At 46.5% G+C, this 21,994-nt stretch overlaps 1 protein-coding gene across 2 annotated transcripts in view; it reads left to right on the forward strand.

The window, feature by feature from the left end:
• The window catches only part of LOC112115861 (serine/threonine-protein kinase Nek7), a 129,228-nt gene that overhangs the window by 48,030 nt on the left and 59,204 nt on the right, over positions 1 to 21,994 (forward strand). For both annotated transcript variants that reach the window (XM_026655469.2, XM_026655470.1), the window contains exons 4-5: positions 4,589 to 4,651; positions 16,094 to 16,204. In XM_026655469.2, the coding sequence (XP_026511254.1) occupies positions 4,589 to 4,651; positions 16,094 to 16,204 (174 nt within the window). The remainder of the gene's footprint in view (positions 1 to 4,588; positions 4,652 to 16,093; positions 16,205 to 21,994) is intronic.

Below are 21,994 nucleotides of genomic sequence, written 5' to 3' on the forward strand. Positions count from 1 at the left end.
GTGTGTGTGTGTGTGTGTGTGTGTGTGTGTGTGTGTGTGTGTGTGTATATATATATGGTAGCCTTAATGGAATAAAAGTAGTATGTGTAAAAAAGGATATTTGAAAATTGCTGACTGAGCCATAGCACATCAAATGGGCTGTAAACTGGGAGACTAAAGTGATTTGCCACTAATTCTGGGTGCATTGTGAAGTTTTATGACCTCTGGTCTCCTTCACTGCCACAATTTTACCTGCTTATTTTTCTCCATTATCATTAAATTTTTCTCTGATCATTTCTTGTTCACTTTATCAAAGTTTTCCATGTACCCATCTCCAGGTTTGTCACTCTTTCCCCAATAGTATCCTGCCTGCCCCAAAGCTCTCTCATTTTTATAAACTACCCTTTAACACATTTCAGTAATCCCCTTACTGACTGAATTTAACACTTTGTGTTTCCCAGAAGATTGATATCTGAATAATTGAAGTCCCCCAGGATTTATCACCAAGTCTTAAGACTTTAGATCAGTGTCAAGGTGTGAGAAAGCAGGAAAAACTGCCGCTTGGCACAGCGGGGGTTAAAGAAAATGTTTGGATTCAGCTAGCCCTGCCCCACTATACCTGAGGCCAATGCCAGTCCTGGAGTGGGGAGAAACGAAGGGAGCCTGGATCAGAAAGGGGCTGACTGGTGAGGAGCCAGGAGCTCTCTGCCTGCCCTAACGGACGGATCAGCGACCAGCCAGCGTAGCTGCTTCAGGCAAGTAAGGGCTCCCCTGCCAAGAGGAGGCTGCAAATAAGCCCCAGCACTCAGGGCAACTGGACTAGTGTGGCCATGACCCAAACTGAAGAGACTTGTAGGAAGTAGCCCAGGGAAGTAGATCTTGACTCCCTGCTGGGAAGGAGACCCCTTCTCCCCTGTTTAGGTGTTGATCTGCACAGGCCCCAGGCTGGGACCCAGTAGAGGGTTACCACCTCTTCCCTCCTCTCCCCCCACCATACAGACTAAAAAGATCAGTAATCTAGCCACTAGGCTGCCCAGCCCCAAAACACCCTATCACACAAGGTGATTAAGTAGGGATGGTTTCTTCATTTTGGTTTTGAGATCTATAGCAGATGCTGAATGACTTCTCCTTTTCTAGTCATGTCCCTAACCTTAACTCAAAAACTTTCAACTTCGGTCTTTTCCATTAGTATTGGTTTGACTTTATATCAATAATTTAATGTATGATACTAGCCCCCCCCTTTCTTTGTTACATCTGACATGACTTTATTTCTTAGTGTTAACATTCCATTCATATGACTTATCCTGCCATGTTTCTATTTTTTCACTGTCTCCTTCCTGATTCATTACTTCTAGCTCAGTCTATTTGTTATTACTGTAGTATTAACATACAAAGAGTTGAGGGATTTTTTTTCTATTTCCTGTTAAGTAGTTTTTTTCTTTATGGCTTGACTTTTTAATAATGAACCTGGTAATATCTTTTTCATAAGGCGAACCCCAGATCCACCCTATTTTGATTTTTTTTTTTTTTTGGCAGCCTTGAGATCAAAAGACTCTAAATGCTCAAGTGGAGGCTAGTCAGTACACACTGTACCCTATCTTATGAGGATCAGAGCTCCACGAATGAAAAAATCTTAAGGATTCTCAGGATTCCTTCTGTTTGGTTTAAAGATTGGCATTAGATAGTGGCATCTCAAATGACGGAACACACTGTGGCTTAAGCGCTCATATGATGCTGGCTGTAGTATTACATCAGTGCTCCAAAGAGAGTGCACTGGCTTTTGATTATTGAATTGATTTTTTTGGCTTGGGGCAGACTGCCTCTCTCCTAGTACTTTTACTCCGCAGTTAAAATCACTCGAGGTGCTGACAGTCCTTACGTTTTCTTATATCTGGGGGCTGGTGGCAGGGTGTTCTCAGGAAAAAGCCCTCGGCTCTTGACTCATTCATCGCTTTTCTTCAATAGAGCCTGCTTTTGATCATCGTAAGGGAACATAACTCAGCTTTTTCTGAGGAGCATCTGAGAGAGATAAGCATACAGTATAAACTGAAAAAAGTCTAATTAAAAGATAATTTATAGCGCTACATAAACAAACACAGCTATTGTGAGTCATGTTCCCTGTCCTGAACAGCTTGCAATTTTAACAGGGCAATTTTTCAGAAAAGGGCTGGTGTGTGGAGTTAGTGGAGACTAGGAGGTAGGAAGGAGTCCTGGAAGAAATATAGTGTTGAGATCTAGTTAGTTTGAGGCTAGATATCTCAGGAGGGAGAGAGAGGGCGTTTGGCAAACAAAATGAAGAAAACTGTTCCAGTTGTACATCTGCTGTTCCAGTTACACAGCTACTTCATCGTAGAATGCAAAGCAGACTAAGAGAAAATCAAAGGAAACAGTAGGGTCAAGCACAGAGAGTGATATTTGGAGGAAATGAGAGCAAAAGGATAGACGTTGTAAGATAAGGACAAAGACCCTAAATCATAAGAGTCAGGAAGCCAGTAAAGGGAATGATGTGGCTGGCATGGGAGGAGGCAAGGACAAGACTTTACAATGGTATTTTGAGCAGATGAGAGAGTGGAAAAGAGGTGAAAAGCAGCGATGTCAGAGTAAGAGGCTATAAAAGTCAAGGTGAGAGATGAGAGACAAGAAACACGTGTCCTAGCAGTGAGGTTAGTGAGGAAAGGGCAGATTTTGTTTATATTGATGAGGAAAATGTGGGAGTGTGGCTAGTGGGTGAGAGTGAAAGAAGAGTCAGATGATAGTGAAGTTATGATCGTGAGACAAGAAAAATAAGTAGAGCCCTACGCAGATACACAAATGTGTATCTGCATCTGATCCGCTATCCGCAAAAACTATCTGCGGATCCGCGGATTTGCAGGGCTGTACACAGGGGGCTGGGCTGAGGCTACGAGGCATCCCCCTGCCAGAGCCCAGTCAGGGAGAGCCGCGGGCAGCTGTGGGGAGCCGTCGCAGACCTTCCATCTGCTCTACGCCTGGTGGGGAGCCTGGGGGGCAGGGACATGGGCGTGGGCTGTTCTCAGCCCCTACCCCCCTGCAGGCAGGTGGAGGGGCTGCTGCAGCTCCTCACAGCTCCGTGGCTGGGCTCCACGCTGGCTTGGCCGGGGGAAAAGGGGAGACCTGTGGAGTTGCCCAGGGGCTGCTTGGGCCCCCCACCCAGAGCAGGTGGAGGATCTTCCGCAGCTCCCCATAGCTGCCTGCCCAGCTTTTACCATGGCTGGACTGCGACTCCGAGCCGCTCCCTCATCGGCCGGAGCCGGGTCTTGGGGAGTCGTGGTGGACCCTCCATCTACCCTGGACAGGGGGCCTGAGCAGCTCCCGCCCAGTGTCCCTGCCCCCCCAGACCCTCCGCCAAATGTCCCAGCTTCCCCGCCCAGGGGAGGTGGAGGGACCCAGGCTCCCCACAGTTGCCAGCGTGGCTCTCCCCTACCCGGTTTCGCAGCCCAGCCACGGTAAGAGCCAGGCGGGCCCTCCACCTGCCCTGGGCGGGGGCCCAAGCAGCCCCCCGCCCAGTGTCCCTGCCCCCCAGGCCTCCCACCCAGGGCAGGTGGAAGATCCGTGCTGCGGTTCCTCACAGCTGCCTGCCCCGCTCTTACGGTCAGAGCCCTGCTTGGATACAAAATTTGTATCCTCATCTGCGTGGCAATCCGCAGAAATGGTTCATGGATACAAAGCGGATACCCGTGGATTTGCAGGGCTCTAAAAATAAGGTAGTTGTCAGTTAAGATAGAGAAGGGAGGCAGTAGAAAGGGATGAGGAAGGAGGCTAAGTTCAGTATCTGAGACAATGAGCTTGAGATGGCAGGGACAATAAGAGGAAGTTGGAGTGTCAGAGTGGACTTAAAGTGAAGAGGTTGGGGGTAGATGTGCAGATGTCAGTCAATAAATAGAAGTGGTAATGAAATCCTTGGGAGTGATGATGCTATCAAGACTACAGATGGAAGAGAGAAAGGTACCAAACTTGGAACCTGAAAGGATACCAACAGAAGATAGTAGGAGGTTGAGGAGCCATTAGGTGATGCTGAAGGTCAGCAATCTATAGGGAAAATGGAGAGCAGAGTTAAGACTGAAAGGAGAGATGATTAAGAGGGCATAAGGTATTTAGCAGCTAATTACACTGATGCGTTATTGTGGTGGACTATCATTCTGTGGCTCTACTTTGTTTAGGTCATGTGCTGTTTGGCAGTTGGGTTGTTTTATGCTCATAAATACTAATTCAGGGCTGTGGAAATGTGCTTTTGAAAATATTATTAATAAATATTTCAAATATTATTTCACATTTGCTACCAGAAGAACATGACTCAGTATAGAATACTCAGTTTGTATTTATTTTAAAAAAAAGCTTGAAAAATACTGAAAAAATGTACTATCGATAGTTGCTTTTGTTTTGTAAGAAGTAGTATCTGAAAGAATATTACATCTGTTTCGGTACTAAAACTTGTACTAAGTATAATGGAGTTAGTTCTTATTGCAATGCTATGTTTTCCCATCAAGTGCTTAGCATGCTTTTGGTGGCGCTATAAAATAATTGATGATGATGACACAGTGTTTGCTGCTGTTAGAAAAAATGTGTTTTTTTTTTTTGTGTGTGTGTGCAGATATTTGATTTAATGGATGCCAAAGCCCGGGCTGACTGCATCAAAGAAATAGATCTTCTTAAGGTAAAGACTTGTTAAAGAATTTCATAGGTTTAGTTATAATTTATTGCTTTTTTTTTTCCACTCTGACAGTAGATGGTGATGAAATGTCCTCTGTCTTGTACATGAGGCTTTTAAATGTAATACTTAAAGATTTCCATTTAATTTCATTTTTCATTTCTTGAAAAAATAAACTCTCTTTAAGGAGGCAAGTATTCAGAGGCAGAAGACCTTAAACTGCAAGCTTTCATGTTCAAACATTTGAAGGAAACACAATAATAAGATATAAAATGTTTATTCAGTATCATGTACAATAATGCACTGATTTTTTTTAAAGTGGGTTGAATTTAAATTGCTATTTCAAGTAACTAAAATATAGTTCTTCAAGTAGTGTCCCTATGGGTGTTCCACCGTAGGCGCACTTGCGTCCCTGCACTGCCGATCAGTGAACTTCGGTAGCAGTGTTTGTTGAGCCCGCACATGTACTATCCCCCCTCGTAGTCTGGCTCGAGACGAACTAGTGTTGCGCGGGCGAACCTCCGTCTGTTCCTTCTCAACTGCCCCTGGATAGAGACCGTGCTATTAGCTCTTGGATCGTTAACCTATTGTTTGAACTTAAGTAGTTACTAATCTTTCTTTTATCTGTTAGTTTAGAGTTTCCTTTGGTTTTTCTTCTCTTAAAAAAACAACAACAAAAAACCAACCCCCCCCCCCCCAACCCAACAACTTTAGTTACTTCTTTCACTTTATCTGGGGACTACCGTGATGCAGGGTATGCATGCATGCTATGTACATAAGCTGATAGACTTTGCATGCGGTGTCTCCAGTCATGGTCCAGCTCTGTTCACAGGCTGAACAGAAACAACCTAGACAAACCCCTGTCATTACCCACCAAGGTCAAACAATCCTTGAACTGGTGGAAGGACCCAGCAAATGTTTGCACGGGGCTCCCGTTCATACAGCTTCTCCCCTTCCCCCGTCACTACTCCTCTCCAACCATGCATCCCTCATAGGGTGGGAAGCACATCTCAACAACCTCATGACACAAGGCAAGTGGTCACCCACAGAGGTGTGACTTCATATCAATCTCCTCAAACGCAGAGCGCTCAGGAACGCATGTGCTCACTTCCTTCCGCTGATCAGAAGTACACACACAAGGGTCATGACAAGCAACATAGCATGCATGTACTATATAAATCCTTGGGGGCATGCCAGAACGCCCTTCCTTTGTGCAGAAGCACTAAAGCTATGGAACTAGTGCTTTTCCCACAATGTTACAAAATCAGCGTTCTACCTACCAGGAATGCAAAACATGACAGCGGACACTGTCAGCTGCAAGTTCCTACACGACCATGAATGGGAGATGAACTCCGTAATACTCCACGACATATTCAGAAAGTCAGGGACACTGACTATACACTTGTTTGCCACTTAGCTGAACAAGAAATGCCTGCGCTACTGCTCCAAGGCAGGCCTTGGACAGAACTCGTTAGGGGACGCTCTCCTTCTCTCATGGGACAAGAGCCTTCTATATGCTTTCCCCCATTTCCTCTATTGCTGAAAGTCCTTTTAAAATTAAAAAGAGAGAGCAAATGTCACACTGATTGCTCCCACCTGGCCAAAACAGATGTGGTACCTTTACCTGCCGCAGCTGGTGATGTATCTGCCAATCCCTCTTCGACTCACTCCTTATCGCCTCTCGCAGAACAAAGGATGCACTCTCAATCCCAGCCTGCAAATTCTTCAGCTCAAGGCCTGGTTCCTTCATGGTTCCAACATATAGAGAGATTCTGCTCTCAAGAGGTACAGGACGTGTTACTACACAGTAGGAAATTGGCTACCCATTGAACTTACCAGGTTCCAGGTTTGGTGTAATTCCAGATAAATTACCATGACATCTGCTACTCTACCAGTAGTCTTAGACTACCTACTGAAGTCTGGACTATCCCAAGGTATGCTTGGTGGCCATAATGACTTTTCATTAACAAACAGAGGGGTTTTTAGATTTCTCGCATTCAACTACAAAGAGGTTCCTCAAGAGCGTAGCGAACCTCTTTCCCAAACCCAGACATCCTACCCCACCATGGGAACTGAATTTAGTATTAAAGGGCCTGACCAGACCGCCCTTCCAACCTACGGGCACTTGTTCATTTACACACCTGTCAATGAAGACAGCATTTCTGGTCGCCATTACCTCCATGTGGAGGATAGGGGAGATAGTGGCTCTTATGGCACACCCCCCTTTTACAGTATTTTTTCCTGACAAGGTCATGCTCAGGCCACACCCGAAGTTCATCCCCAAAGTGACTTTAGCCTTTCACAAGAACCAACTCATTCACTTCCCAACTTTTATCCCAAGCCTCTCTGTGATGATAGGGAAGCTATTCTACATGCACTGGATGTTAGGAGAGCCTAGGCCTTCTATCTGGGCAGGATGAAGGCTTTTAGGAAAGCTAGGCTTTTCCTTTCCATTGTGGATAGGACTAAAGGTGCAGCACTATCGGCCCAGACACTGAGTGGGTCTCAAACTGCGTCAAACACTATCATGTTTGCAATGTAGTACCTCCATCTGGAATCCATACACACTTCTCAAGATCGGTTTCCTCCTCCGTCACCACCTTCAAGGATTTCCCCATCCCGGAAAACTGCACAGCAGCTACCTGGGCGTCTGTGCATTCCTTCGCAGAACACTATGCCATCACTGGGGATTCTGCTTCCAATGCTTGATTTGGCTCCTCAGTATTGTCATCCATAACAGAATCGACTCTGAAGTCCCAGCTTCCCATTGGGTCACTTGCTCAGGAGTCACCTACAGTGGAGCACCCATAGGGACACTATTCGAAGAAGAAGAGAAAGTGACTCGCCTTGTGCTGTAACGATGGTTCTTCAAGATGTGCCCCGCTATGGGTGCGTCACGACCCCCTCTCCTCCCCTGTACTTCAGAGTTCTCTATAAGGTGCTCTGCGGTAGAGAAGGAACTGAAGGAGGTTTCCCCGTGCAAGGCTAGTTAGCCTTGAGCCAGATGAGGAGGTGGGAACAGCGCATGTGTGGGCCCAGTGGACATTGCTACCAAAGTTCTCTGATCAGCAGTGCAGGGATGCAAGGGCACCGACAGTGAAGCACCCATAGGGACATGCATCTTGAAGAACCGATGTTACTGCACAAGGTGAGTAACTTTCTCTTCTGGCATGATGGCAGAAGTTCAGCACATTGTCATATAGGGGAGCTTCACCAGAATAAATTTCACTGTCACTTCCAGGGTTACTGGAGGCTGATCTTGTTGTGAAATAGATTTGCTTAGGGCTCTTCTACATTTGAAACACTACAGTGGCACCGCTGCAGTGCTTTACTCCTGGGCTCCTGGAGGGATTCTGCAGGACTGTGTGCCTGCAGAAAACACCTCCCCGTTTTACCCCCAGATTTTCTGTTTCCCTGCAGAAAACAGCAGGGAAGCTGCATGGACAGGGAAATGCACACGACCTTGGGCACATTTTGGGGGGGGAGGGGGGCGGGTTGTCCCCCTCCAAACAATGACGAGGCATGGGGGGGCACACAGGGTTACATGCCACTGCTCCCCCTCATTCTGCAAGCGCAGAGCTGCCCAGCCAAAGGAGGCTGTGTCTTGGCTCCACTGACTCTGCAGCTGAACACCGCCTCCTGGGTCCTAGTGCTAGTTGTGCTCCCCTTCTGTGTGTTGGGAGCCTTCCTGTTTTCTATTCGGTGCAACAGTGAGTGCCTGTGGTGGGACTGGGTAGGGGGGCTGAAGGGGTGGGAGGAAGCAGGGCCGATTTTAGGCCGATTCGTCCGATTCCCCGAAATTGGGCCCCGCGCCATAGGCGCCTTTTTAATTTTTTTACTCACCCTGGCGGTGGTCCACTCCGGGGTCTTCGGCGGCCCCGCTCCCCTGGCCAGAGCACCGGCCGGAGCATGGCATGCCCCGCAGCCCCGCTCTCCTGGCCGGAGTTCTGCAAGCCCTGCGGCCCCGCTCTCCCTCTGGAGCTCCGGCCGGAGCGCGACAGCCCCGCGGCCGCGCAACCCCAGCTGGAGCACGGCAAGCCCCATGACCGCCTTCCCCCGGCCGGCAATCTGAAGTGCTGCCGAAGACTGGGAGCGCCGCCCCGGTGAGTACAAGCCCCAGGAATCGGGCCCCGCACTTGCTAAAGCTGGCCCTGGGAGGAAGTGGCAGTGGGGAAGGAAGGGGGAGGGGAATGCGGGAGTCCGGGGAGGGGGATGGAGAAGAAAAGGGGATAGGGGAATCGAAGGGGGAAGTGGGAGCCTGGCATGCGGCATCCCCTCGGCAGCAGCTGGAGCTCCCCCGTTAACCAGGCCTATCAAACCTACAGCTGGACACCTCCGACAAGCTCCCCATACTCAGTCCCCAACCCCACTGATCCCCAGCCAGCTGCACTGAGCGCCCCCCCCCCCCCCCCCCCCCTCCTGAGCCCCATCTCCCCTGCACCTGGAACTCCACAACGAGCCTCTGTGCATCCAGATCTCCCACTGAGCTGCCCGAACCCAGATTGCCCCCCACAGAAACCTCTCATCCCAGACCTGGTTCCCTTCCACACTTGGATCCTGCTGTGCTGAGCCTGCTCACCCACACCTGGTGCACCTGACGCAGAGGGGCAGGATCCTGGGGTATTTCTGGAGTAGGCCCAGCCCTTGCACTGTGTCAGGGTCAGGTGCAGCCTCACTGCCGAGTCCCTGTACCAGGGGAGGTGGGGGCTTCATGGTGATCTCCCACCTCAATGCAGCCACTGGCCTGTGCTCCCCACTGCCATGCTGGAGACATTTATTTATTGGCAAATTAAATTTTCAGAATTTTAAAATATTGTGCGCATAATTCCTTGGTGCAGAATTCCCTCAGGAGTAAGTGTTTCAGATGTAGACATTACATATGCCGATGGGAGGGAGGGGTTTTCCCTCAGCATAGGTAATCCACCTCCCTGAGAGGCAGTAGCTAGATCGGCAGAAGAAATCTTCAATTAATCTGGTGCTGTCTACGCTGGGGGTTAGATAATCTTAACTAAGTTGCTCAGGGATGTTGATTTTTTCACACCCCTGAGCGACATAGCTGGGTCAACCTAATTTTTAAGTGTAGACCAGGCCTTAGTTTCTTGCAAGGAGGTGATTTGTCCCTACAGTGTTTTTTGCCATCCAGCTCATAGGGGGGCACTGATGTAGGTTTAAAGCCAGTTGTACCCTTCCATTCAGAGGTCAAATGATTGATAGTAGCCACCAGATGAGAGTGTGATGGAGGGGGAAAGGTGACTGATGGGCTAGGAGAAAACTCACATGCCACAGTCTACATCTTGATGTCCCTGCCTTGAAATGACGTTCTGTATTCTGCGTTCTGGTTAGTAGCAGAATTCACACAGGTTAATGGAAAACTTTCTGGTCATCTAAAGAAAATTGGAGTTAAAGGTATGCTTAGTAAATTACCTCAAATTGTCTAATTTGCTCCAGATGAGCAGCCACTTCCTCATAATATACATGGAGCTAGTAGCAATGCCTGGTTAAGTTTGTACACTTTCCAGTACAAGCCCTTGCTTTCAGTTTCTCATAAATTGGCCAGAGTTCAACCATACAGGCTGAAATTTTCCATGTTTGCTCTCTGCCTCTGATTTTCTTCAGTATCCTGTCTCTCCTTCCCTTCTCCCTGCTCAGTCCAAGAGTTTCAGCAAAAAGGCTTCACCTGTTTTCAAGAATGAGGTTAGAGGGAAATACATATGCTTTGCCTATGTTAATTTTTTTTCAGTTGCTTCTTTGAAGATCTCCAATGTATCTATACTTTAGTGGAGGGACTTGAAATTTGGAAAGGAGATAGTTCTTCTCTGGCCCTAGGACTATTTGCAGTCCTCATTAAAATTTACACATATTTGGGCAATTTGTAATCTTCTGCAAACAGTCGTGTGCACATGCTCAGTAGAGCTTATTTAGAGGTTATCTGCTAAAATCTAAAAACTTTCCATCTGTACTGAGATCTTAAACATGACAACTGCACCAAATGTACTACCAGGATCAAGAGTTAGAGCCCTAGATGGTGGGTTTGATGCAGTAGCAATGTCAGGTGCCAGGAAGGAGTTCTGGGTGCTGAGAGTTCTGGTCACTGCTGTTCCACTGAATTCTATGCACTTCACATGCCTTATTATTGATCAAAGCCTCATACCCCTATCTTAGCAGGCAGGAAAGTATATTTTTTTCATTGTTTTTATAGTTGCAGTAACTGAAAGATGCATAAGGTTTCTTCTGTCAGAGCTGGCAGTGGAATTTGAGTCAGATTCTGCACTGCACTTCCTGAAGGGCACAGATCAGAATGGAGTAGGGAGAACAAATATTAATTTGTCAGCTTCCAGAATATGGACTCCTTTGGAGGCCAGAGTAAATTCTCATTCACTTAGCCCCACTACTTTCAGAATGAATGTGCCAATCTTATATATGTGACTGTGTTGTCTTCAACCACTAGGCTATCTGTCTAGGTGTATTATTCCGATCAGTGTAATATCTGAGTGCCTCACAGTCTTCATTGTTTTTATCCTCACAACACTCCTTCAAGACAGGGAAGTCCTAACATAAAGAGATGGATTTACCAAGGTCAGACAGGAAATCTGTGGCAGAGCCGGAAATGGAATCCAGGTCCATCTAACCATTGAACCATCCTTCATCTCTAGAAGGAATTATAGAGATGATCCACATAGGAGAGAAGAGCTTACTACTGTTCCTAGTTAGGTAGAGGTTTGGGCTGTACAGAAAAGGTCCTGGATTCCAGCCCTACTGATAATCCATAATGGATTTTTTTTTTTTAGTTTGCTTTCAAAAATAAAAGGAAATTACTTACAAAACACTATTAAAAGAACATTAGACTGTGGGAACTAAGTTTGCAAAGTCCAAGCACTTAAAAATCAGGAAATGTCAGAATTGAGGTTCCCAGAATTTTGCCCCTTGTGCCTATGTGTTTTGATAGTTATTAATTACACAATCACAAACTCTTTGTTCTACAAGTCTCCTTCATTTAATAAAGAGGGTGGACAGTGAATGAGACAGAGGAACATAAGAAGAGAAAATTTTGGTTTGACCAAGCATGGCCATTCTTATGTTCTCTTGTGTTCAAAGTACTGGACTTAGACCCGGAGAAGCTGGGTTGTGTTCCTGGCTCTGCCACAGACTTCTGTGATGTTGAGCAGTACTATTGTAATGCTTACACGCAAGGGGATGGAATTAAGGTTGCATGAGACAAACACCTAGTTCTGTGCCCTTAAAGAACACACCTACTTTAAAAACAAACAAAAAAACCCTAACCCTATACTTCATCACACTAGCAGCGAGGACATACAATTTTCAGTCATTACAAAACCAGAATTGACTGTTTGTGTGAAGAATGTGGGAGCTATCTGTATTATTTTTTATGAATATAGTGTGTATCTCTGTTTACATACTTGCTATTGTGCTGTTTATTATGTGGGTTCTAAGGCCTTGTCTACACTGCCACTTTACAGCGCTGAAACTGTCTTGCTCAGGGATATGAACCCCCCGACCAATACAAGTTTCAGCAGTGTAGACAGTGCACCAGCGCTGGGAGCTGTTCTCTGAGCACTTGGAGCTACTCGCCTTGTGGAGGTGGGTTTTTTAATAGTGCTGTGAGGGCTCTCTCCCAGCGCTGGTGCCACGACTACACAGCCACATTAAAGTGGTGCCATGGCAGCACTTTAACGTTGGTAGTGAAGACATACCCTTAGTGTTAATTCCTGCCAAAGTTCCTTGACCATCCATAGAAAGGCAGACAATGGCTTTAGATAATCCAATCACTGGCAATACAGGTGTCAATGCCTTTGAAGCCAGTCTCTGACCAAGATGAGCCCATCACCCCAGGCTTCTTTTGAGGGGAAGGATGGTGGCTTTCAGATGAGGAACATGGAATAAAACACTCTTGAGTAGATACATTCTTTGAGCTGAAGGGGGAGGCAGTGGCTGCAGGGAGGCAGATGGGACCCCGGGCCTCAGAAGCAGGGTCTGCCTAAACTTTAGGTAAGATACATGTGTAGGCCCTTTGTTATTTTAACCCTTTTCTCTGGATGCTGTGTGCCTATGAATAAATAAATATTTTGACAAAGCTGTTTTTAGTCATTGCATTTACCTGCTGGTAACAGCTAATGAAGGGACACCTATTGCAAATGCCAAATCCAGTTGGATCTGCTGTGGAAACACTGTTGGTAAAAAGGGGATTGTGACGGGTTGGATTACAGAAACCCTTTTGGAAGCTGCCACCTGATGTGCCAAGACTACTTCTACCCCTCCCTTCCCTGCCAGCTCAGGGCCCTAGCACCCTGTCTTGCTGAGCCAGACACTCCCGTCTGCTCCAACAAAAACCCAGGGTCTGAATTACTTGCCCCAAAGCTGCAGGTTTACCTGAAAGCAGCTAACAGAAGTGTTCCTGTCTTTAACACTCAGATGCCCAACTCCCAGTGGGGTCTAAACCCAAATAAATCCGTTTTACCCTGTATAAAGCTTATATATATAAAGCTTATACAGGGTAAACTCATAAATTGTTCGCCGTCTATAACACTGCTAGAGAGATATGCACAGTTGTTTGCTCCCCCAGGTATTAATACATACTCTGAGTTAATAAGTAAAAAGTGATTTTATTAGATACAGAAAGTAGGATTTAAGTGGTTCCAAGTAGTAACAGACAGAACAAAGTAAGTTACCAAGCAAAATAAAATAAAATGCGCACATCTATGTATAATCAAACTGAATACAGATAAGATCCTCACCAGTTCCAGAATGCTCCCTTTTACAGACTAATCTCCTTTTAGCCTGGGTCCAGCAATCACTCCCAGCTAGGGTGACCAGATCAGAGATATAAAATATCAGGACGCGGGGGGGCCGAGGGGGGCCGAGCCAAGAAAAAAAAAGGTTCAGAGGGGCCGGGGGTATTAGCAGGCCTCGGCAGCACGCGGCCCTCCCCGCGGAGCCTCCCACCCTGGCCACATGCGGTGCGCGGTGGGTCCAGGCGGGGGCAGCGCGGAGCGGGCGGGGGCCGGGTGGGCGGCGCAGGTCGAATCCCCGCTGCTGCCAGCGGGACACCCCTCCCGCCACCCCGGGCACATGCGGCGCGCGTCCCCCGTGCCTAGTCTCCCTCCCGCCGGAAAGGAGCCGTGGGAGAGGCACGGGGCTCCCCGCCGGCGGCGGGACGCGTGCTGCATGTGCCCGAGGCGGGCCGGGGGGCAGGAGGCGCCTCCCGCTGGGAAGGAGCTGCAGTCGCGGGAGGGAAAGGCGCAGGGCTGCCCGGTAGCAGCGGAGATTCGGCCCATGCCCCCGCGCCACCCACCTGGCCCCGCCCGCTCCACACTGCCCCGCGGGCTGCAGGGCTGGAGCGGCTGCAGGGCTGGAGCAGCCTCCGCGCTGCGCTCCCGGCCCTGGGCCCCCATGTGCAGCGGCCCGGGGACCGGGCAGGAGCCCTCTGACGCGGCGGGGGGCTCAGCTCTGAGCCTCCCCCATCTCCCTCCCTCCCTCCCTCACCAGCCCCACTTTGCCCGCCCGGTGCCTAGAGCTGACTCACCAGCTCCAGGATCCAGGCGCCCCCTTTCCTCCCTCCAGGCTTGTGCCGCCATTCAGCTGCAAGCCTGGGAGGGAGGAGGAATGCCGCGTGGTTGGGGAAGAGGTGGGGCCAGGGCGGGGATTTGGGGAGCGAGCCAATGGGGGAAGGAGGAGGCAGAGCTGGGGCGGGGGGGGAGAGTCCCTGCGGGAGGGCAAAATTTCTTGTTTGTCCAGTGTCCCGACCAAACTGGTCGGGACGCGGGACAAAGAAGCAAATATCGGGACAGTCCCAATAAAATCTGGACGTCTGATCACCCTACTCACACCCCTTGCAGTCAGTCCTTTGTTCCAATTTCTTTCAGGTATCCTGGGGGGTATCCTCTCTCTTTAGCCAGCTGAAGACAAAATGGAGGGGTTTCCCAGGGGTTTAAATAGACTTTCTCTTGTGGGTGGAGACCCCCTCCTCACTCCTATGCAAAGTCCAGCTCCAAGATGGAGTTTAGGAGTCACCTGGGCAAGTCACATGTCCATGCATGACTCACAGTTTTTACAGGTAGCATCCATTGTTTACATGCTACCTTGAACATCCTCAAGTAGACTTCTTATGTGGATTGGAGCATTCCAAGATCCATTGTCCTTTAAGTGTTTCTTGATTAGGTACTTAATTTCAACATTCCTTTCTCCAGAAACTGACCAAATACTCTACTAAGGTTATTTAGAAATCAAGCCAGTACACAGCCAACATTCATAACATCGAATAGAAAAATGATACATGCATGCAAATAGGATTAATACATTCAGTAGATCATAACCTTTACGGAGATATGTTACATGGCATATGTAGCATAAAACACATTCTAAGCATATTTCCATAGAGAGCGATGTTTCAGTCTAGAACTGGTTCTGTGAGTGAGAGAATCTTAGCATTCCACTCTGAGAGGCGGGAAGGCTCAGGGCCTGTCATTTGAAAGGGTGCACTTGAGATAGACCTAATGGGGGTCAGAAGTGCAACCTAACCATGTGACTTTGACAGCTGGCCTAGTCACTTCCAAGAAACACAACAGTTTGGATTAATTTTAGTTTTTATAATACATTGAGTTTGGCCATGACCGGCATGTTCTTGCAAGATAGGAAATCATATATAGGTATCTATAAATAATATACATTTTTAACTTCTTATATACAAACCTGAATTATCCTAGTTGAAAATCTACAAGTTAAACTGTGTCTTTTCCACTCAACTATTAACCTACTTCAACACATTTCTCATACCTACCTACCTGCTTCTACAGACACCTGAAGCCTGCTGATATTTTTTGCTTCATTTTGATATTTAAATAAGTATCCTTTCCTGAAAGATAGAGTTAGCTTTAAGGTTGTTAAATTAGCTCAGACTTTAAAAAAAGAGAGCGAGTGAGCAAATGTTTGTTACAAAACATAAACATGCACTTTTTGTTGTCAATTCATGTATTTATTAATTTACAGCTTAACATGTAAATTTATTTACTTTTAGAAGCCTAACTTTTAAAAATAAATCCTACCTAATTCTTAGAGATCTTTTTAGTCATCTTATGGTATTTTATGTTGTCTTATTAGTTATCACTTGAATACAATTTGAGGCTTAACAACCTCCAGAATTATTTTGAGGTTTTATATTAATCTAAATAAACTTCTATTGACTTACATTTCTTTTATTACTTCAAAATTATAGCATAGTTTGAGACTTGATGGATTTTAAATGGGTTCAGAAATTCTTGCAAACTTGAAATGTTTACGTTATGTAAATAATTCATGTTAGCACATACTTTTTGTAACATGCTACAGTATTTTGTAGCGCATTAGTTTTTCCTTGTTAAGAAAGGATACTTCATTGGTCAGTGATTTAAGATGATATGCTGTAGAATGAAACATCTATTTATCTTTTCTTAGCAACTGAATCATCCAAATGTAATTAAATACTATGCCTCCTTCATTGAAGACAATGAGCTAAACATAGTGTTGGAATTAGCAGATGCTGGAGACCTCTCTAGAATGATAAAGGTATGAATTTTATTTTAATAGCCTTTAATAATCTATTTGGAGCAATGTACTATGTTTTTATTCACTTTTCATTCTAATTGCTCAGCTTTTGGGTCTTGCAAACTGGGTCTTTGGTTCTTAAATTACAAATATTGTGTTTGATTTATTTGAAATGCAAGCCATAATTGTTAAAGAACAGGTGCTCAGAGACTCAAACAAGAAACTTGCAAAGTCTTTCTCCCCCCACCCCTCCGCTTAAGGAAGCAAATTTGTTTGGAAATGCTTTTATTATGCCGCAGTAGCTAACTGTGGTACATTTGAGATTAGGTCAGTTGCTTCAGCTCTTCTTCTGTACGTTGTGTTTCACAAGTAATTAGGGCCCATAGAACAGTCCATGAGATTTTAGAAATCTGCTTGTAGTTGCTGATTTTATGATTGGCTCTTGGGACTGGAACATTTTTCTCAGTAAGGCTATGTTTTAGTCACAGATATCTTTAGTAAAAGTCATGGACAGATCACGGGGCAGTAAACAAAAATTCACAGGCCTGTGACCTGTCCATGACTTTTACTAAAAATATCCCTGACTAAAACTGGGGTGCCGCGGGTGCTTTGGGGGGGGGGGGGGGGGCGGGGGGGGGGGGGGGGGGGGGGGGGGGGGGGGGAGGAGTTGGTGGGACAGGGGCAGGCTCCTTATCTAGCTCCTGGGAAGCGGCAGCCCCAGCAACCTAGCTCCACATGCTGCCTCCGCTCCGTCCCAAGCCCCGGTTCTGCAGCTCCCATTGGCTGGGAACCACAGCTAATGGGCGCTTTGGGGGCGGTGCCTGGCTGCCAGCAGAGGCAGCATGTGGAGCTAGGGGAGCTGAGGGACAGGAGCCCCCCAGGTAAGCAATGGCCCCAAGCCCCGCCCCACCCCACACACCCCCAAACACCTGCTTCTGGGAGACGGGGAGCCCAAGACTGCCCCAGCAGCAGCCAATGTGACTGACCAGGGGTTGCCCGAGCTGCTCAGGCGGCTCCTGGGCCAGCCGCACGGGTCTGCTGCAGAAGTCATGAAGGTCACGGAAAGTCATGGAATCCGTGACCTCTGTGACACACATGGAGCCTTATTTATCAGTTCTGCAATTTTTATAATCAATGATTTTATCTTCACAATGGTATCTGTCCGTCTGTCTCAGTCTCTGTCTGCATATATGGTTTTCCAATCTATAACTAGGTTTTTCTAGTGAAGCAGTAAAGCTAAAACTGCTTATGTCATTTGAGAGGATGCTCTTCAGATAATCTGGGGACAGTTTTTAGTTTAGCAGTTCCTTCCTTCAAGTTGGCTAAGTGAGTAGCATGTATGACATTTCTTCGAATAGTGGTGCTATGGATGCTCCATGTCAGGATGTGTGTGCACCCGTGCACTCTGGATTGAAGATTTTTATCAGCAGTGTCTGTGGGTACATGCTTGCTCATTAGACACTCTTGTGTTCTGATACAAGGGCATTCAGGGAGGGACCAGCCGACATTCCAGTACCTTCTGAACCTTCTGCAGCTTGAGACAGAGTTTTGCAGTGTCTGGTAGCTAGCCTTATGGCTTGCTACATCTCTTACTCCAAATTTTCTTAGTATTTTTATTTATACGTTGTTTTTAGCACAGTTTATGCTTTTAAAAGGGGAGGAGGGGCTCCCTTTCCCTTCTTCTATTTTTGTGCACTGTTTGGACCTTCTTTTTTCACAGTCCATGATTCACAGCCACAAGTGCAGGTTATACCCAACACTCCAGGCTTCAAACCCTGCCAAACCTGCCATAGGTCTTTCTCATGCAGCAAAGAACTTTCAAACTGCCTTTGGTGCCTCAAGAAGTCTCACATCCCCTCCAAATGTAAGATCTACTTAGTTTTTAAGAGCATATCTAAGAAATTGAGGAGGACAGGCTCAAACAATTATCAGTGGAGTGCTAGCTGAGACCCACAGTATTTGAGTCATCCCGCCCCCCATACATATGATCCACAGAGCGCTGCAGCAACCATCTCTACAGCGACAGTAAGAAAAGACCCTGGGGGCCCTTTGGAACCGTCTAAAACCGCAGTCCCATCCCTTACAGTACCAAGACAGCAGCAGCTAAGAAATCCATGCTGCGTACCAAGAAACTGACTGGCAAGCTATCTAAAGCAGGACCTGCATTGGCACTGGTCTCTGTGCCTCTGAGATACATGAACTTGAGAGCCAAACTGAAATAGCCATCGGTACTGCCTCCAGCAAACAGACATAAGATGCACTGATCGTACTTCGGTGTTCTCTCCAGTATCACTGGACATTCTGACTCCTGATGTTTCCTACCCAGATTTGCTGGTACTGTCCAGTCTTTTAACTCATGAAGATTCATAGATTCATAGATTCATAGATTCTAGGACTGGAAGGGACCTCGAGAGGTCATCGAGTCCAGTCCCCTGCCCGCATGGCAGGACCAAATACTGTCTAGACCATCCCTGATAGACATTTATCTAACCTACTCTTAAATATCTCCAGAGATGGAGATTCCACAACCGCCCTAGGCAATTTATTCCAGTGTTTAACCACCCTGACAGTTAGGAACTTTTTCCTAATGTCCAACCTAGACCTCCCTTGCTGCAGTTTAAGCCCATTGCTTCTTGTTCTATCCTTAGAGGCTAAGGTGAACAAGTTTTCTCCCTCCTCCTTATGACACCCTTTTAGATACCTGAAAACTGCTATCATGTCCCCTCTCAGTCTTCTCTTTTCCAAACTAAACAAACCCAATTCTTTCAGCCTTCCTTCATAGGTCATGTTCTCAAGACCTTTAATCATTCTTGTTGCTCTTCTCTGGACCCTTTCCAATTTCTCCACATCTTTCTTGAAATGCGGTGCCCAGAACTGGACACAATACTCCAGCTGAGGCCTAACCAGAGCAGAGTAGAGCGGAAGAATGACTTCTCGTGTCTTGCTCACAACACACCTGTTAATACATCCCAGAATCACGTTTGCTTTTTTTGCAACAGCATCACACTGTTGACTCATATTTAGCTTGTGGTCCACTATAACCCCTAGATCCCTTTCTGCCGTACTCCTTCCTAGACAGTCTCTTCCCATTTTGTATGTGTGAAACTGATTTTTTCTTCCTAAGTGGAGCACTTTGCATTTGTCTTTGTTAAACTTCATCCCGTTTAACTCAGACCATTTCTCCAATTTATCCAGATCATTTTGAATTATGACCCTGTCCTCCAAAGCAGTTGCAATCCCTCCCAGTTTGGTATCATCCGCAAACTTAATAATCGTACTTTCTATACCAATATCTAAGTCGTTAATGAAGATATTGAACAGAGCCGGTCCCAAAACAGACCCCTGCGGAACCCCACTCGTTATGCCTTTCCAGCAGGATTGGGAATCATTAATAACAAGTCTCTGAGTACGGTTATCCAGCCAGTTATGCACCCACCTTATAGTAGCCCCATCTAAATTGTATTTGCCTAGTTTGTCGATAAGAATATCATGCGAGACCGTATCAAATGCCTTACTAAAGTCTAGGTATACCACATCCACAGCTTCTCCCTTATCCACAAGACTCGTTATCCTATCGAAGAAAGCTATCAGATTGGTTTGACATGATTTGTTCTTTACAAATCCATGCTGGCTGTTCCCTATCACCTTACCACCTTCCAAGTGTTTGCAGATGATTTCCTTAATTACTTGCTCCATTATCTTCCCTGGCACAGAAGTTAAACTAACTGGTCTGTAGTTTCCTGGGTTGGTTTTATTTCCCTTTTTATAGATGGGCACTATATTTGCCCTTTTCCAGTCTTCTGGAATCTCTCCCGTCTCCCATGATTTTCCAAAGATAATAGCTAGAGGCTCAGATACCTCCTCTATTAGCTCCTTGAGTATTCTAGGATGCATTTCATCAGGCCCTGGTGACTTGCAGGCATCTAACTTTTCTAAGTGATTTTTAACTTGTTCTTTTTTTATTTTATCTGCTAAACCTACCCCCTTCCCATTAGCATTCACTAGGTTAGGCATTCCTTCAGACTTCTCGGTGAAGACCGAAACAAAGAAGTCATTAAGCATCTCTGCCATTTCCAAGTTTCCTGTTACTGTTTCTCCCTCTTCACTAAGCAGTGGGCCTACCCTGTCTTTGGTCTTCCTCTTGGTTCTAATGTATTGATAAAAAGTCTTCTTGTTCCCCTTTATTCCCGTAGCTAGTTTGAGCTCATTTTGTGCCTTTGCCTTTCTAATCTTGCCCCTGCATTCCTGTGTTGTTTGCCTATATTCATCCTTTGTAATCTGTCCTAGTTTCCATTTTTTATATGACTCCTTTTTATTTTTTAGATCATGCAAGATCTCGTGGTTAAGCCAAGGTGGTCTTTTGCCACATTTTCTATCTTTCCTAACCAGCGGAATAGCTTGCTTTTGGGCCCTTAATAGTGTCTTTGGCTCCTGGAGAAGCCTGAATCACTGTAGCTGAGGGGTATCGAGAGACATTACTCACTGGTACCGTCTCACCTCCTGGCGCCTACTTCCTGTTGAAAATGGTAGTGAAGGGTGTCTCACCATCCAGTACTGCCACAGCCTCCAGTCCCTCACAAACTCTTTGAGGGTACATAGATGCATTTCTAGATGCTACCGACTCACTGTCCTTATCGACCTCTGGTAACGTTGCAATTACAGGACCCCTTCCAGGTCCCTGTGCCATCTTGACCACCAGTACTGACACCATTTGCCACTCCAGTTGACACAGATGACACTGCATCTGGTTTGGAAGTGTCTATGCAGGGTCACCCTTTTGACCTCCATTATTAGAAGTTACACCCTGGTGATGAAACTTCTAGTGGGAGATATACTTGACATCACTGGTAAGGACAAATGTGGAGTCTTTCCCCCTTCCCTTATGCTCCACAACAGTGGGCTTATTGGAACCCCTGAGTCCCTTATGCTGTCCAGTTATACAGGGTCCCAGCTTGTGAGAACAACAGCAATATCTTACAGGGCAGCAAGAGCCACCTGCAGAAGAAGAAACACCACCTTCCCATAAAGTCGCCTCCTCACCAGACAAGGCTGTCTTGCCTCCCCCATCATCTTATGATGATGATTTCAAGGCCTTTCAGGATCTTATGAAACATTTAGTTGAGACCCTGCATATTCTATTGGAAGAGATACAGGAGCCCCAGCACTCCTTGTTGAACGTTGTTCACATATCTTTTCAGGGCAAATCACCTTGCCCGTCAGTGGTGCTCTGATAGCCCCTGTATGTTCTGGAAAACCCCTGTTTCTATACCACATACAAGTAAATGGGTGGATTAAAAACCACTGCATCCCACCCAAAGAACTTTCCCAAAGAGGGAACAATTTCAAGCTCTGATAAGGCAAAGCCAGATAATCACCAAGGCATCTCTCCAGGCTTCACTAGCTGCTGCTGACACAGCTGCTCTCTCCATGGCTATGACAGCCAGGTTTCTTGGCTACAGTCCTCTGGTCTGCTTCCGGAGGTATAAAGCACCAAAGACCTTTTTGAGGGACCCAGATTATTCAGGGGTGCCATGGACAGGTCCCTTCTCTCTTAACGACTCCATGGCAACTCTACCATCTCTTGCCATCTATACACCTATGGCAAAGAGAAAGTACAGTATATCACAGATGGCTCAGTGAACTTGCCTGGTATAATATCAGCCCACAAAAATAATTGAATCCCCAGGAAGAAACCTAGGTTCACAAGGAAAGGACCATCTTCTACTGCAACCTCCCAGTAAGTGACATCCTGGAAATGACCATTTTGACTCTGTGGACAGGAGTCATGATATCTCTCCTGCTCCTGATGCT

This window comes from Terrapene carolina, unplaced genomic scaffold (genome assembly GCF_002925995.2).
Source record: "Terrapene carolina triunguis isolate 2854851 unplaced genomic scaffold, T_m_triunguis-2.0 Scaffold210, whole genome shotgun sequence".
Taxonomy (NCBI): Eukaryota; Metazoa; Chordata; order Testudines; family Emydidae; genus Terrapene; species Terrapene triunguis.